The sequence below is a fragment of the Protopterus annectens genome, chromosome 11.part0 (assembly GCF_019279795.1).
Source record: "Protopterus annectens isolate FY-2018-M chromosome 11.part0, PAN1.0, whole genome shotgun sequence".
Lineage (NCBI taxonomy): Eukaryota > Metazoa > Chordata > Ceratodontiformes > Protopteridae > Protopterus > Protopterus annectens.
In genome coordinates this window covers 481808004-481826715 of record NC_056745.1, presented here as the reverse complement: position 1 = coordinate 481826715, position 18712 = coordinate 481808004, and the positions used below count along the sequence as shown (strand labels likewise).

General features: G+C 39.4%; 1 protein-coding gene across 1 annotated transcript in view; it reads right to left on the bottom strand.

Moving 5' to 3' along the window:
* ZDHHC17 (zinc finger DHHC-type palmitoyltransferase 17) overlaps nucleotides 1–18712 on the bottom strand; it is a 1884000-nt gene that overhangs the window by 1108115 nt on the left and 757173 nt on the right. The window contains exons 6-7 of the mRNA XM_044087981.1: nucleotides 10248–10312; nucleotides 10001–10163 (exon numbers count right to left, since the gene is read on the bottom strand). Of these exons, the coding sequence (XP_043943916.1) occupies nucleotides 10001–10163; nucleotides 10248–10312 (228 nt within the window). The remainder of the gene's footprint in view (nucleotides 1–10000; nucleotides 10164–10247; nucleotides 10313–18712) is intronic.

Below are 18712 nucleotides of genomic sequence, written 5' to 3'. Positions count from 1 at the left end.
AAGGATATGACGTCGGTCATGCGCTTTTATACCCTGACGCTCTGATGTCAGATCTGAGCGCCCATGACCGACGTCAGCCTAATACTTTGGTATTCGGGCCGACCGAGGACAGCGGACTACCCATATGTAAGGACTGCAGCAATGTGAGATGAAGAACATCGGGATTATCCAATGAAAGAAGAGAATGCCACAAATAATTGGTCAGATTTTCTAAAATCTTTTGTTCTGTGAAGACAGATACGTAATTGTCTGTGGACTTCTAGTGAGTGAAGGGCATACTCCCTTTTATTAGAAAAATTTGGGAAGAAGGCTGGCAGTTGTAGAGTTTGGTTAATGTTATATTCCGAAACAACCTTTGGTAAAAAGGTTGGATTTGTCCCAAGGGCAACCCTGTCATTGTGAAATATTAAATAGGGAAGTTTGCAGGATAAGGCCTGCAGCTCAGATACTCTTCTGGCAGATGTAATAGGCACCAAAAATAAATTTTTCCAAGGCAAATATCTTAAGTCACAAGTCGCTGAAGGTTCAAAAAGGATTCACATTAAGGCCCTGAAAAACTAAGTTAGATCCCATGGAGGAATGGGTTCCTTAACTGGAGGTCTTAACATTAGGAGACCCTTTAAAAATGCTTTACACAGTTTGCGTGACAGAGATGCACCATTAAAACCCATATGAAAGTTGGAAAATTGCAGCTAGATGAACTTTAATTGTTGAAGCAGAGATACCAGATTGGTAAAGGGTAGCCAGGAAATGTAATACCTTATGAACAGGCTATTTTAAGGGTCTAGTCTACTTTCAAGGGCCCAGTTAGCAAATTTTTCCCATTTACATTGATATAACTTCCTAGAAGGTTTATGATGAGCGACAATAATTTGCCATACAGGAGAAGAAAGGGAAGGATGCCTGGCAATCATGGGAATTGGAGAAGCCACGCAGTGAGCTTGAGATGTTGGAGATTCAGATGAACCATGCCCTCTGAATTGGACAGTAGATCTGGAGCAGAGTCTAGAATCCATGGTTTCCGAAGATGATGAGGCCAAAGGAAGGGAAACCAAACTTGTTGAGGCCAGAAAAAGGGCAATAAGGACTACTGAGTTCTCAGACCTTTTGGCTTTCTTTAGAAACTGGAATATCAAGGGAGTTGGGGGAAAGGTACAGAGGAGACCAGGGGAGGGGCCAATTGTGGAGAAGAGCATCTCTGGGTGACTCCTTGGGTGGGAAAATTAGGGCAAAGTAACTACTACAATTGTTGTTTAGGGGGGACGCAAAAAATATCGCTGCAAAGTTGGCCCCAGTGATGAAATATCTCATTTGCCACCAAAGGATTTAGAAACCACACATAAGGCATGAGAACGGTTCAGCTCAGTTTGGCTGCTATCATACTGGAGCTCCCCGGAATGCGAGTTGCTGTGAGAAAGTGGTTGGAAGAATTCACCCACTGCCAAACTCTGAGGGCTTCTTGACACAATGGGTAAGATTTGGTTCCCCCTTGTTTGTTGATGTACCAGACTACAGACATGTTGTCTTTTGGAACAGCTACTGTCCCTAGAGGAAGGACATCTTGGAATGCTTGCAACGCTAACAGCACTGCCCTCATCTCTAGAACATTGATGTGCAAGTTGGCCTCTAATTGGGACCATGTGCCTTGGACTGTTTTTTTCCCAGATAATGCCCCCCCATCTGGGAAGCATCCGTGGTCACTATGACTTGTGGCTGGGGAAGAATGAATGGCCGGACCCAAGAGAATTTGATCGGCGTGGAGCCACTACATGAGATCCTGTTTGCAGCGATCAGTGATCAAGATTAGATGAGACACTGGAAGGTGCATCAGAGACCACTGGGAAGCAAATAACAAACCATAATAAAATGGTATAAAACAACGAAACAGTGACCACCAAATCTTTTATTACAATTGCTTCTGACGTCTTGGCTACAAGCCTTCAAGGAAGATAAAATTAAGAAAAAAACGTGTATATATATACCATGGCTAATAATCCAATAAAACAATTAATGAATCAATTAGAAATACTTAAACTTCTTAAAGCAGTAAAACTGCCAACTACAATAAAACTCTCTAATTTTATTCTGAATTCATACCCTTCGATCTTAAGTGTCAAACTTTAAAATATAAAGTGCTTCTTTATACAATAACTTATTTTTTAAACATGATTCAAGGGAAACTTCATCAATTTTTTCTAACACTGTGCCTTGCAAACCCATCACAGAACTTTGATGTACACCTTGAAAATGCATTGCTACTGAACTGGATTCCTTCATATTGCTTATGTTCCTAATGTGTTCTAACAGTCTAACTTTAAAGGCTCTCTTGGTCTGTCCAATATAAATCTTATCACAGGGACATTACAGGGCATAAATAATGCCTTGCGTATTGCATTTAAAACTACCTTTAACCTGAAACTTTCTTCCATCAATATATTCAAAATTATTTACAACATATTTACAAGCCTTACACCTGCCACATGTTTGTGTTCCTGTACATGAGATACTGGGATGTAGGGCTACTGGGAGCATAACAAACTTTCCTCTAACTAACATATTTTTCAAACTTCTACCCACCTTATAAGATATTTTAAGCTCCTTAGGGAGCCAAGGATGTACTTCTTTTTTAGACTGAAGAAAATTCCAATAATATTTTACTAAATTAATCAGAATTTCACTAAAGGGACTACAAGTAGTAGTAAAATATATATCCATATTAACATTCACTAAATTACTGCCATATTTAAATGGCTTAACTGATGTTCCATTACATCTATCCTTAACTTTAGAAACCGCTTTAGAGATAACTTGACCACTATAACCTCTACAGTAAAACATATTGCAAGTTTTTGAAATTTCCTCAACTCAGAATCAACATTACGCAATGTATGTATTCAAATTATCTCACCAAAGGGTAAAGCATCTACTGTATGTGTGTGTGTGGGGGGGGGGTGACAGCTTGTAGCTTTTAAATAACAAATATCCCCATCAAACTTTCTGTGTACCCGAGTATGTACCCCTTCTGTACACCATCAAATTTGCGTCCAAATCTATTAATTTGTAGAGTCCACAAAGCTGTCTACTTCATTTTCTCCCCCCTCACACAGAAAAATAAGATCTATAAAGCGGGCATAATGTTTAACAAACAATGTAAAATTCAACTTATATATATATATATATATATATATACTCAAATAATCCCATACTTAAGTTTGCATACGATAGGGCAAATGCTCTGTACCCCGTAATTGTTTAAACATCTCATTATTAAGTTCAAAAAAATTGTTACATAACAGAAATACAATAATTCTGAAATAAATTCAGTAGCAGGGCATTCACCTAGAAAAAACCTTACTGCCTCCCATACCAAATGTATATGAAATATTAGTATAAAGGCTACTGACATCAAGTGTAAAAATACATATTTTCATTCAAAGGCACATTTTTAATAATTTCCAAAAAATCAAACACATCCTTAACATAAGCAGGTAAAGACAAAACTTTTGGCAATAATAGATGATGTAGTAGATAGCCCATATTGTACAGAAAATATTGTTTGCCTGAAACGATAAGGCGTCCAGGGGGATGCTCCAGATTTTTATGTATTTTAGGCAAACAGTAGAAACAGGCCATATAGGCCTGATCTACATTAAACTTCTTTTCAGCATCCTCACTGGAAAAATACCCTAACCTTACACCCTTGTTAATTAACTCCAAATACTGTTCTTGAGCTAACATATATGTAGAAATATGTACTCTTTCATATACATTTACATTATTTGGATGTGCTTAACACATTTCCAAATAACTTAATACATCTAAAACCATCAGTCTATTACCCTTGTCAGCTAGCTTGAAAATCAAATTATTATTTCCCCTTAGATTCTTCAAAGCAGCCCATTCCGTCTTTGTGAGGTTATATTCAACATTATTCATTTTTTTGAAAAAAACTATCAATTTCTAAAGCAACAAAAAAATTCAGCATTTCATAAAATGATTTGATAATTTCATTGTTAATAGGTGTAAATTTTTAATTAGAACAAATATTACTAGTATCAAACCTATAATATGCATCAATTCATCAGAAGTACATGAATAAACACTCTCATTATCAGATATAGAATCAGTTTCATCAACCACTTCACAATCAGTAGAAAATTCATCTTTAGTATAAAAAAAGCATTTTAACTTTAGCTTTCTAACAAATTTATAAACATCACATTTAATTTCATGCAAACGTGGTATTACAGTGGGTATAAATTTCAATCCTGACTCTAAAAAAGCCATTTCAACATCACTCAACAACTGTCCAGATAAATTAACTACATAAGGCAAACAGTTACCACTTTCCTTTGAGTACTGGTACTGTTGAGGGTGTTGATTATTGCACTGTTGCCCATTGCCATTAAACTGTCCTTCACACTGCCGTTTTCTCGAATTAAACCCTACTTGACCATTCTTGAAGTTCCGAAATGTCCATTGCATACCATCAGAGTTCTGAGGTTTCGGCAGAGATGGAAAATTAGTGGCATTATTCACTGAAACATTACCACCTTCCCCAGAGGAAACAGATTCACTGGCGGACACAGCTGACCAAAAAGAAAGCTGTTCAGTCTGTGTATTTCCTTATTCAAAGGACACATGACAAAATGTCTTTTTCCGATTGGTTCTAGAGAGGAAGGGTTTACCATTATTGTAATCCCGGGTGTCACACACCAGTTTCTTTTTTTTTCTCTTGCCATTATTTGCTCCTCATGACTGATTCATTTACTATTAATATCACTTAAAACTTTATCAAGAAACTGAGGGATAGTCTGGGTGATCAATTTGTTACAAGCAGAGTTAATATCTTTGCGCAGCTCACCCTGTTTAACCCTGTCACGCTCTACCAGTATGGAAATCCATTCTAAAGAGCATCTGTGAGCTGCAAGCACCCACCGTTTGTGAAAATTACGATCTATTTCATATTGTAAATTGAATGGGGCAGAAGGATCTTTAAATGCTCTTAAGCCACATGGAGTAATATCCAGTTCTATATATTTAGTAAGACTCTGAATATTTACAAAAAACAGAAGTCTCTTTAAATAACAGTTTTTCCAGAGAGTCACACAGTACCTTGGTCTCCGGGCTCATAGTAGTTGCCCATCTTCTTCCAACTGTAAAGAAGGAATCTAGTAAGCAATCATTACATTGCACCTCCCATCTTTGCCAAGCAGTGGTGGGTTCAGATAAATTATTGCCCGATCCCATAACAGCCTCTGCAATTGAAGAATTGGCTGCTTCTGGAGTACAGCATGAAGGAAATTACTCCTCATTCTTTGCTGCGAATCAGGCAAACCATCTCGAAACACTCTCGGTAAATCCAAATTGGGGTCACTGGCCATATATGAACAAATAACAAACCACAATAAAATAAAATGGTATAAAACAACAAACCAGTGACCACCAAATCTTTTATTACACTTGCTTCTGACGTCTCGGCTACAAGCCTTCAAGGAAGACAAAATTTAAGAAAAACACATGTATATATACCATGGCTAATAATCCAATAAAACAATACATCAATTAGAAATACTTAAACTTCTTAAAGCAGTAAAACTGCCAGCTACAATGAAACTCCAACTGAATTCTGAATTCATACCCTTCAGGCTTTAAGTGTCAAACTTTAAAATATAAAGTGTTTCTTTATACAATAACTTAGTTTTTAAACATGAATCAAGGGAAACCATCAATTTCTTCTAACACTGTGCCTTGCAAACCCATCACAGAACTTTGATGTACAGCTTGAAAATGCATCGCTACTGAACTGGATTCCTTCATATTGCTCATGTCCCTAATGTGTTCTAACAGTCTAACTTTAAAGGCTCTCTTGGTCTGTCCAATATAAATCTTATTACAGGGACATTTCAGGGCATAAATAATGCCTTGCACATTGCATTTAAAACCACCTTTAACCTGAAACTTTCTTCTTTGTGCAGAATCTTTTTAGTTGGTAATTGAGAAGGGAGACAAACAGATCTATGTCCGGACATCCCCATTTCCTTGTTATTATGCTGAAGACTTGTGGATCCAGCTTCCACTCGTGGGGATCCATGAGGTTTCTGCTTAGTTTGTCTGCCAGAGTACTTTCCTTTCCTGGCAGGAATTGTGCCTGCAGATGTACTTCGTAAGTCAAAGCTGTGTCCCACAAGGTCATGGCTAGTCTGCAAAGGGGTTAAGAATGTGTGCCTCTCTGCTTGTTTATATACCACATGACCGTGGTGTTGTCTGTATTTATCAGTAGTTGTCCCGGATGAAGTAGGTCCTTGAAGGCTGTCAGGGCACTTTGAACAGCTAACATCTCTTTTTGATTGATATGTAGATGCATTTGGTTTGAGGGCCATGTGCCCTGATGCCTCTTCCTGCCATGTGGGCTCCCCAGGCATAGTCTGATGCATCCGTTGTTAGTGTCTGCCTGGCTGGGGGGTAATGTGAATGGCTGTCCCTTGTTCTGGTGACAAGCCTTTGCCCACCATAGAAACTCCTGTTGCAGGCAGGGAATGAGAGTAATGACTTTCCAGGCTGTGGCAATGTTGAGTCCAAACACTTTTAGGTACCATTGAAGTTTCCTCATATGCAATCTTGCATATAGAATTAGTAGGATGCAGGATGCCATGAAGCCCAAAGCCTGCAGAATTTTTCTTGCAGATAACTGGGTGTGAGATAAGCCATCTGGGCAGTTGTATTTAAGCTTGCACCCAGGAATGTAATCTCTTGTGAGGGTACTAGGTTTGATTTCTTTTTGTTGACTGTGTACCTTAAGCATGTTGGAAGTTTTTTCACAAACGTCAGATGTTGAAGAAGAATGCCCTTGTTCTCTGCTTGAATGAGACAGTTGCCCAAGTAAGGATATATTTGTATTCCTCTTTGTCTGCAGAATGCAATTACTGGTGCCAGGCACTCTTTAAAGACCCTGGGCGCAGTAGAGAAGCCAAAGGGCAGTACAGAGAATTCGTAATGCATTGAACCAGTCTTGAATCTTATCTTCTGCATGACTTCCTGATTGGAACATGCAGGTATGCCTCTTTTAGGTCTAAAGTCACAAGCCAAGCATTCTTGCCCAGCATGGGCAAAAGCTGCTGCAAAGTCAACATTTTGAATTTTGGAATATCCAGGAAAGTGTTCAGAATAGACAGGTCCAGTATCGGCCTCCAGGCCTTGTCCTTTCTGGGTACCAAGGACAGTCAAGTAAAATCATTGTCCCTGCTCTTGCTCTGGTACTTGTTGAATGGCCCCCATGTCCATGACGGATGAAACTCGTTTTTGTGCCTCTGCCCATTGATTTTTTGGCAGTTCTGGCCAGCCGTTTGCCTTTGGCAGAGTATGGAAATGGAACTTGTAGCCTTGTGACACAATGTTTGGAACCCACTTGTCCTGGGTTATGATGTGTCAATTTTGAGCAAAAAGTACTGATTTTTCCCCCTAAGGGTGCTGCCAGAAGAAAAGTGCTTGGTGCAGGCAGGGGGAAGTCATTGGGACTGTTTTCTGTATGTTTGTGTTCTATCTTCTCCAGCTTTGGAGGTGGAAGCACCCCATTGCTTGGGCCTATAAGAACCTTGCGCCTGGTATCTGCCCCCTAGGGCATCTGGATCTGCCCCTTTGAGGTCTGTCTGACACAGGAAAGGACCAATTTTTTTGTAGGCCAGTGTCTACTAAACCTAGGAGGCTGTACTTGTAAAAAATCTTTGACAGTTTGCATAGATTTAGCTTTGTCCTCCATTTTCTTTAACACCTCTTCTGCCTTAACACCAAACAAAGTATCATGCTGTAAAGGTGCATCTAGTAATTTAACTTTATGATCAGGCAGATTTTGTTCTTTTAACCAAGCATGCCTCCTAATTACAGAACCCGTAACTGCGGCCCTGCAGGAGGCCTCCAAATAATCAAAACCACATTGCAAAGTATGTTTTCCAACTTGTTCTGCTGCATACAATAAATCCTGCATTTCCTTGTTTTCTGCACATTCAGAATTTAACAACATTTTCTGTTTAAGCAATCCCATGACATGTTGCTGATACTTAAGCATATGAAATTGACAGTTTAAGGCCCTTATAGCCAAAGCTGCAGATGTGAAAACCTTTTTTCCCCATCTATCCAGTGCCCTTGAATCTCTGTCAGAGGGGGTTGGGTTTTTTTTGCAGTGTTAAGCCTTAACTCCCTTTAGACCCTGTGAAACAGTTTCTGGGTCAGCAGCAGGGTTTTTAAAAAGAAATTTGTGTGAGTCAGGAACCTTGTAATATCTGTCAGGCTTAACGTGAGCTGGGGGTAAGGAGTCAGGGGTCAAACTAGACTCCGAAAACACATCATCTACAATGTCTAACACAGGTGGAATGGCTAGGGGCCTGTGCTGAGGTAGTAAAAGGAAATCCTGGAGCCTCTTTTAGATTCTGAAAAATCTTGGCTCTCCCAGTGGAAATGCTCCCTCATGGTATGCAAGGTTTCCCCCAAAGGAATAGCCCTCAGGAGGAGATGCTGAAGGAATAGATTCTTCAGCATCAGAATGCTCATAGGGGTGAAGAGAATATTCCTGATCAGAAGAGGAATTGGAAGAAACAGAAACGTGATCTGAAGATTCATAGTCAGTGTCTTGCCTACGCCTCTTATCAGGAGGTGGATGGGAACCACTGATCAAGGTAATCAAGTCTTCGGCCATTTTGAGCATCTATTTTTTGGGCATAGAGTCCTGTCCACGTGGCTCTTAAGTTTGTTTCCTTGTTTTAGAAGGTGCTTTAGTATTTGCCTTTAGATGTTTAGGTCTGAATACACCCTCAGAAGCCGGTACCTGCTCCGCGGCTCCAGACCTGAGGGATTATCGTCCGAGGCTCCAATACCTTGAGTATCCAGCGGCATGGCCGACTCCACGTGGGAGTCGGTAGCGGCCTGCGACTCTAAAGTAGCGGGCGTCAGGGGCTGCGAAAGCGCCTCACTGAGAACTGGCGACGGGTTTAGGAGAAGCTTCGTTGTTGGTTTTGGGCCTCGGTTGTTTTTCTCTATCCTTTTCTTTGCGTTTTTTGTAAACTCCGGTAGTCGGATGGCTACCCGACGACATTTCAGGATAATTAAACTGCTGTCCAAAATAGTTTAAAGCAAAATCATACAGACACTTTATAGTGCATTGGTTAAATCTAGCACAAAGCCGACAACCAGTAACGTTGTGATCAGGGCCTAGGCAAGGAATACAGTAAGAATGAAAATCCTTATGAGGTATTTGCTTTCCACAAGAAATACAATTATTAACTTTTTTTGACATTGGTCTGGAGCAAGAAAAAAGTTTCCCCAATGGGGTACTTAGCTTTATTGAAGACTTCGGATCTGAAACTCAAACACGAAAATCTCAGGAGTTGGCCGACAGGCACTTGCGAACTGCTTCTGCTTCGGGCACCGTGCAGCAAGAAAGACTGAAGAAAATGGCGTCGGCTGCTTCTTTTATACCCCTGATGACCTGACATCAGGGAAGGGGTGACAGCAGCCGACGCAGGACCCAAGACTTTGGAATTCAGGCTGGCTGAGGGCAACCTGCCAGCAGGATTACCCAAATGTAATGACTGCAACAGTGAAACACGAAGAACATCAGTATAAGGCAGCCTATACTAGATGATTAGTCATTTCCTTCTAAGATATGTATGCACACTTTTTTTACAACAAACTTTATAAGATAAAAAAAAAGTCACCTGTTAGGAGAAAAACACTGAACTGAAAGCTTTAGCTAGATTAATACGAATTTTGCAATGCACTAAAAATGGTAAAGTGCTTCATACTAAAGCAAATTAAAGTACAATAATTAGGACAGCCAGTGAACAGAGAGTGAAACTGTTCTTAAAGAGCTCAGAATAGAGAAGGTGGCCAAAAATACCCTATACTTACCTGTTTATCATTGGTGGTATCTTTCATGGCAACTGGAAATTAAATGAGTTAGGGCACACTTACAAGGAATAAAATAGGAATACAAATGATACTTTACCTTGACATTCTGAGCATCCACATTTGCACCAGCATCAAGCAAAAGACTAATGACTGTAGTATTGCCAGCCAAAACCGCCCAGTGCAATGCCGTGTTTTTGTGATACTTATCACCAAGATTAATGGATACATTGAATGTTACCAATAATCGGGTAGGATCCACACTGGAAAGAAAAAAATCATGCTTTAATCAAATGTGGCACAAAAAATTTCTTAAGGCTTTTAATTTGCTAATGGGCTTATATTACCTGTGTGTTCTATAAGCTGCCCACATTAAAGGGGTCATTCCATTGTGATCCATCATATCTACGTCCTAATGAAGAAGCAAAAAAAAAAAAATCTATTTTACTTTGCTGTTTTAACAAGGTGCGAACACGGCAAAATAAATCTGATATTATGTGATCAACATTGTGATGAATTCTGAAGCATTTTGCAAATAACTAGCATATAATAGTGAATTAGTGAATTAAGCTTGGGAACATTAAAAAGGTTATAAAGTAATGACAAACGAAGTACATTAATTGATTACCTCACAAAATAATTAGCTCTTCAATATAAAATATTTCTAACAATTTACAGTTGCAAAACATTAGTTATTATATAAGCAACAGAATGCTACACAAGTTACTTATAATTTTATTCATTGTAAAAACAAAACCGTACAACTACAAAATTATACAATCCAGCACGGTTTTCTCTCCTGAAATGACTGTGGGGAAGTAAGCAAAAAGAAATGTACCTAACTTAATCTGGACTTGTGTGTGTGGTACTGAATCAAAGGAATTGCAGGAGACTTCTGGAGAAGCAGAGTGTGGAGTAGAGCAAAAGTTCATGGAATGGTTTGGAAACGGGGGCGGGGAGGGCCTAGGAGAAAAAAATGTAATCAACAGTGAGCTGCAGTGGATGATACTGGAACAGCACTCTTCAAAGTCTATGTGACAAAAATAACACTGAAAATGGGTACAGGAGAGTTATATGAGGTACCCACCAAAAACAGGCAGATGTCTGAACTGTCCCTATATTCTTTCTTTCCATCCAGAACAGTAAAATTAGCAGCTCCAGAGCAGAGACTGAATGGAAGAGCAATACCTTCATGAATAAAAAAGTCCCCTTGTGGTTTCAAAGAAATACTCAGAACACAAGACTGCAAGTTAAGTTTTGTTAATGTTTTTTACTGACCACCCCTCAAAACCATCCAGCCCCCAAACCCCTACAGGCACATTCAGTGATTCTGGCCCCTAGCTTCCAACACCTGAAGGGGGACGGTAGTTGGAGACTACGGCAAATGTAAGGAGGGTTTTATGCTCCTATTACACCACCAGTGGCTAGTAAACACAGTGCAATGCTTGTGCACTGGATCCAGTAAGCATGCAGTAATCTTTACACTGAAGATTGCCAGGTGGATTGCTGCAGAACTCCTTGCTGGACTCGCACTCAAGTACTAAGCTGCAATCACAAGGTTCACTCAGGTGCAGCAATTGTTCAATAATTTTTTCCAACATAACTTCCACAGAGATGGGCAAGTTGTTGGTCACTCACTACCATCCCTACCCAGCCAGTTGCTCCTGTGGCCAGACTGCTTATCAAACCTACATCACTTGAGTTAAATACACACAAAGCACAAAAGTGTCATACATACCGTGCAAATTCCCTCTGAATGCCTAACACACGTTACGATAGTCAACTCTCACTTCTTCAGCATGCAATGGCATACACAAAAACTGCTCTTCTCACATGGAGAAACACCATACTTTTTGATGACTAAGTAGATATTTCCTCTACAATTACCCAGCGAGCTCTGTAATGTACAGTTTTACAACCAGCATACTTTCTTCTTCTACTAGAGCTCTATCCTAGGTACAAGCCTAAACATCACATTTTTGTGGTATCCAGCCACAGGCTATATAAGACAGTGAAGTTCTGAATCAGTGTGCTTTTGATGCAGCCATCACACTACTGCAACATTTTCTGGCAACAACCTACTCCATCACACTAATGTACTGGCCAACAGCGGCATGATCAGGACAAAGCAATATTCAACACCACAAATTCAGCTTTAGCATGGCAAAAACACCGAACCAAAATCAACACAGAACACTTAAGTTTGAAACAGGTAATGGAGAAAGGGAATCCTTTGTGACAACAGTAACAATAAAATTGCTTACTGTTACAGTAAGAATCTCACACAGCTGTATCAAAGTGTCTGGCTCACTAAAACATGTGGATTCAATGAATGTTACCAATCGGGTAGGATCCAGAAGCCAGGCACAGGTTCTAGAAATATTCTGTCTCTGGCAAACACAACAACAGTAAACAACTTCCAGCCCTGGAAAAGGAATCCATCTTGTAATGTTTTATGAAGGTGTGGAGTACAGAAAATACCTTAAGGGAAGAATGCCATACCCTTTCACAACATGCCTTAAGATAACCCTAAAGTTTTTTGTTTTGTGTTTATTTCCCTCTATGCTTTTTCTGTCCAGTAGCACTGTGATAACCTGTTGCATTCCTGATTCCCTGACAATCCTCCCTTCCACTAGGCCAAAGTGTTCAGCATACCCTCTCTGAGGGGAGCCATTTCTAGTAACAGGTATCAGCCTACAAATGCAGATAGTACAGCTGCATAAGTAAACTTATCATAAGTGTAGGTGTTCAAAAAGACCACTCTAACAGGCTTTTTGGAAAGGGATGTACAGCTGCATAAGTAAACTTATAAGAGTAGGTGTTCAAAAAGACCACTCTAACAGGCTTTTTGGAAAGGGATGGACTCTAGAAACCAGAGTCTGAACACTGACTCAGGTGCTGGAACATCCAGCTAGGGAAGGGTAGCAGTGGGTGGCTTAAAACAGCTTATACATTCTGGGGGAAGGGCACAGGTAGCCCTGGTTGGCTCACCTGCTTCTATGCATGCGATATTTGCATGCAACCACTGGCCAAAAAGGTGTGGTGGGGTGGTGTGTGTGTGTGTAGTGTGAGAACACAAAGAGGACAGCAGGATATGCTGTTGTGGAAATGCTAGCGTCTGTGTCAGCCGCAAAGGGAGGGATAAGGACCAAAGATAAACACTCAAATGGTTGACTGCATAATGGCCACACCATGGACTTCCCTTATTCTGATGAAGAACAAACAGCCAGGGGCTCAACTTTTGACAGGTGCACATTTTTTGTAACAAAAGTAAACATAAAAAGTTGGCTCTAGTATCGCCACAGACTATAATGGAAATAAATTCCCACAGACTGCCACATGCACTAAAGTGACAAAACACAATAAAAATATATGTAAATAAAATCACAGTAAAGCATTTAAAACCGCACAAAATAATCATCATGATAAAACTCAAAAACTGTAAACTATGGGAAAATAGCAAGACTACCAAACCTACAAAACACCAAAATCCACTACAACAAAACAAAGAAAAAAACCCTGTTTTAAAGTAAGCATAGAAGTCACGCCACACATCAAACGCTTATAAAAATACATACATACAAAGACACATCAACTAAAACTATACACCACACTCCCAATTAAAAATAAACATACAGCTACTACTAAGTCAACAATCCAGAAATACAAGACAAACTCCATAATACACAACACAAAAAGTTCAAATGAAAGACTTAAAAACAAAATCTGAAATGCAACATAAATGTTAAAGATAAAGTAAAGCAAACCTAACAAAAATAAAACTGAAAAAGCTACAATGAAAAAGAAAGAACAAAAAGCATGTCAAACAATGACAATAGGGAGTGTTTACAGTCACCTTCAAAGAATGCAAGACATGCACAAACTGTCTTGCATACTAAGCCAGACTGTCCTGACTTATAGACCTGTTTTCCCCATACTCACTGCCTAACACTGTCGTTGTACACTCTAGCTGCTAATTGGACAATGCAAACCTTTATTTTCCTGCAGATTTTTTACTTTTACTTTGGTAACATGCAAAGTGATTATACTCAATGTAATTCTTCCACGACCTGACTTAAATACAAAAAAAAAAAAAAAAATGCGCAACTTCACAGGTAGTTAAAACATACCCAAAGGGGATGACGCATGTTTTGGCATTTAGCTTGAGGCCATGTTTCTGACACCAGTCATTTGTTTGGGTGAGACCCTCTTGTAGCTTATTCAGAATTGTTTTATTAAGTCAGTAATGTGAGCTTGATACTTTATTGGAAATCTGTTTGCTTATTCTTGTGGATTATAGTACTGTAGGACTGCTAATGTTGACATTTTACATACTTGGACTGCTGGAGTGGTTTTCCCAGTGAGAATTGGTACTGTTGAAGTGAATAACTAAAATGACAGTGCTAGTGAGTGCCAGTTTTTTCTTTGCAAGTGAATAGAGTTTCCTTGGGTAGCATGCAAAGTAAACAATGTTTAACTTGATGGTAGAGCTGTGATTAGGTTATTGAAAGCTACCATCCTTGTACCAGTAAGAAACTGTTGCTTACATGCTAACCACACATGTTCATAGCTCTAGTGCAGTCCGTCTGAATTTCATGAATTCCACCTGTCTCTCTTCTGCCTGGACATTTTTGTATTACATTGTGGATGTAAAATACTTCCTCCAGCACCATTAACATATACAACTATGGCTAGTTTTAGTTTTTATTTCCTTATTTTATTAATGTAAATTGTTAGCCATTGTTTTAAAAATAATAAATATAACTAGGGATAAAGTACTAGTTAGTAGTTAATACTAGTTACTCCTTTTTTTACTTTTCAGCATGGCTTCTGCATCATGCCAAAATAAAAGTGCCAAGTAAAGAAAAACAGAGGATGAAAGGAGAGTGTTTCAGGAGAAATGGACTGACGACTATTTCTTTGTTCATAAGTTCATAGGTGTGTAGTACACTAATAGCCCTGGAGCCTTTTACAAGCCAAGCCCATAGGATTACCCTGGCATCATGCCACCCGACCTTAGTTCCCAGAGCCTCTATTGAGTAGAGCCACTGGAGTGATCCCCGGGGTGAATTTTCTGTTTCCCTTCCACTCATCAGGATTTCTCTTGAAAACGGCCAGTGAGGTGCTCCGCTTGACATGCATGGGAAGCCAATTCCATAGCATGGGCAGTCTCTGGGTTATGAACCTGCCCCTCCAGCTTGTTCTGTTGACTGTGGTAATGAGGATGATGTCTCTGGAGCGTGTAGTGCAGAGGGATTGGGATTTCTTTAGATGTAGCATTTGTAAGAGAGCTGGGTCAGACATGGCTTTGTAAGTCAAGCAGAGATCACCTCTAAGTAGGCGATATGAGACAGAGAATAGTTGGAGTTTTTTGAGTTTGTCCACATAATAAAAGTGTTTAAGGCCTAGGATCCTCTTTGTGAGGTACTTTTGCGGCCTCTCCAGTTGTTGCAAGTGTCTAGTGAGGTACACGCCAAATGGGCCATTGTACTCGATGACTGGCCTAATGAGGGAAGAGTAGATAGAGACAATGACTTCTTTCTTCCTGGATGCAAAACCCTTAGTAATGAGATGTGCCGCATAGAAGGATTTTCTGACCACAGTGGCAATGTGGTGGTCAAAAGAGAGGTTGCTGTCAGCCTGTGTTCCCAGATCTCTTATGATGCCTTCTATGTACTACCATCATTGTGGTAATTCATGGGAACCAGGTTTTTCCCCAAAGAGGATGACGACACATTTTTGGCATTGAGCTTAAGGCCATGGTTCTGACACCAGTCGTTGGTCTCAGCGAGGTCTTTCTGTAAGATTTCAGCATCATTTGGGGAGTTAATTATGGCTCCCAACTTGCAATCGTCTGTGAACTTTGTCAGCCAGAGTCCACTCATGTTGGCCTGGACTTCAGAGAAGTAGATACCAAACAGGGGGGAACCCAGGACCAAACCCTGTGGGACCCCTCTCGTGACTGGTCAGCAGTCTGACTTGGAGTCAGCTGCTTTCACACTGTGGGTTCTATCTATGAGCCAGTTTGCAACCCACCTATTGACTGAATCTAATAATAAAGCACTTTGCTTACTATGCAGAGAAGTGGTATCCATTTTCAAGAACAACAATCTGAAAAGGCACTACATTCAAATGCACCCCCAAATTCAGTGAACTGCAAGAAGTGTACCGTAGACAAAAAATACTAGATTAAAAAAAAAATCTTACATTCCAACAACAGCTGTTTTGAAAATCAGCTACTCAACCGGATTCCTTAGTGAAGGCAAGTTATGTTGTAGCAAATTTAATTGCTAAAAAATCTAAGCCATTTGCTGATGGTGAATTTATTAAAGAATGCCTTGAAAGTGTAGCAGACATAATTTGTCCTGGAAAAAAAATCTGTGTGGAAGATGTAGCCAAATATATTGAAAATACTTTGGAATCTTAACTTAGGAAGTTTTACTCCATAGCTTTGGATGACAGCACAGATGTTACAGATATGGCACAATTTGCCATATTTATTCGGGGTGTTAAAGATTTCAGTATTACTGAAAAACTGGCCTCTCTGGTTCCACTGAAAGATACCACGAAGTCTGTTTATCTGTATAAAGCACTTAAAGCAACACTGGCAAGATTTTCCTTGACCATCGAAAACATGTCTGGCATAGTAATGGACAGTGCTCCAGCTATGGTTGGAAAGAAGGAAGGATCAACACTGATGGAAGATGATGCAAAACAGATTAGTAATGTGAGTTTCATGAAGTACCGTTGCACTGACTTTAAAAATGGAAAATGTTATGAATGTTATTAAAACAATAAATTTTACAAGATCCAGAGGATTAAATCATCACCAGTTTCAAGAGTTTCTGAATACCATGGAATCTAGCTATGGAGACATTGTGTACTGTGTAAGGTGGCTAAGTTGTGGTAAAATGCTGAAACGTTTCTATGACTTGAGAAATGAAATAAAGTGCTTTATGGAGTCTTAAGGAAAGTCTGTACCTGAATTTGAAAATGCAAGCTGGATGGCTGATTTAGCATTCTCAGTAGACATCACTGCTCATTTAAACGACCTGAACCTGCACCTCCAAGGTGAAAATCTACTAATAAATGACATTTCAAACAGTGATGGCATTTGAAGTGAAACAAATTATGGCACTGTCAGATTAAGAATAATAACTTCATTCACTTTGAAACATTGTCTGAACAAAGCCACGTAAATACTGAAAAATATGCAGCATTAATTAATAGTTTATCGCAGGACTTTGAGAGCAGATTTCAATATTTCAGAAAACCCCAACAGCATTTCAGTATATTTGCTACTCCATTCTCAGTTGACATCAACATGTTGCATGCAAACCTGCAGCTAGAATGCATAGAACTGCAGTCAGATATACAACTTAAAGAAAAAAATTTGCAAGTGCCTTTATTGGACTTTTATAAGTTGTACCTGCCTAAAGAAAAATATCTGTCACTTTACGAACATGCCCTGTTAATGACATCTCTGTTGGGGAGTATGTACATTTGCGAGCAATTTTTTTCACGTATGAGGTATACAAAAAATAAAATCAGAACTAAAATTTCAGATGAGCATCTTGAAAATACTCTTCGCATCGCCACTACCTCTATCAAAACAGATATACACGCACTGGTATCAAAAAGACAGGCTCAGTGTTCACATTAAAAAGGTTATGCTCATAATGTTTGTTTATTACACAAAAGAACAATCTTGATTTGGCAGCCTGAACCTCCTGATATGGACACTTTACTAAAGTATAACAAGAACTAGGATCAATAATGTTTAAATTCTGCAAAGATCTGTGCCTGGCTGCACCCTTGTGAACAGGTTTCATGAATAAACATTGTCACTACTAATAAAGTCAGTTATTTTTTGAAATTCGTGAAAAGTACATTTTTTTGAAATTCGTGAAAAGTAACAAACACTGGATGACCCATTTCAAATTTTCAGCAAACATTGGGAAACAACTCAAGTTGGAGACGTATGGTGATCTAAGGAAGAAGTACAAAAAGATGTTATCTGATGATGCTATGCCTTATTGAGTGGATCTGTGCAAGTTGAAATGTGCACTTATGCATATTGGAGAGGCAACTGCAAAAAAGCAGGTGTGAGATTACCTTGTGAAATTAGAGTGTGTTGTCGCATATTATCATGTTCTTTGTGGCTCCATAGTAAGTGGGTGAACCAAAGTTGAACGTGTTCTACCATCTGTTAGCCAGTGGAACAAATGTAAAAATACAAATTGTTCATTTTTTAAGAAGTAAAGATGGACAAAGAATTGTAGGTCTCCATTCCCACAAGCTGTGGATCACCACTGATCAACCTTCTTTCATCTTCAGACCAGCCTCACCAAATAGTAGTGCAACAGCAGCAAATGTGGCAACAGCTTCATCCACAGAGTATTCGGCACTTTATCAATGCTGCAGAGTGACGAAAAGCAGAGACTTTTGCTGTGGATTACTTGACAGTGTCAGATGTAGTCATGTCTTGCATAATTTCAGGGACAGATTCTAAAGATATTATGTAATGAGCATTTCAAAAGGAGTATCAAGTTTGATAATACCATTTAAGATGGCAAATAAACTGTGGGAACCATCCACAAAGTGAAATTGTTTGTTTGGAGTACTGAAGGACAAAGAATTGTAGGTGTCATCATTCCTGCAAGCTGTGCATTACCACTGATAAACCTTCTTTCATCTTCAGACCAACCTTATCAAATAGCAGTGCAACAGCAACAAATGTGGCAACAGCTTCATCCGCAGGGTATTTGGCACTTTATCGATGCTACACAGTGACGAAAAGCAGAGGTCCAAC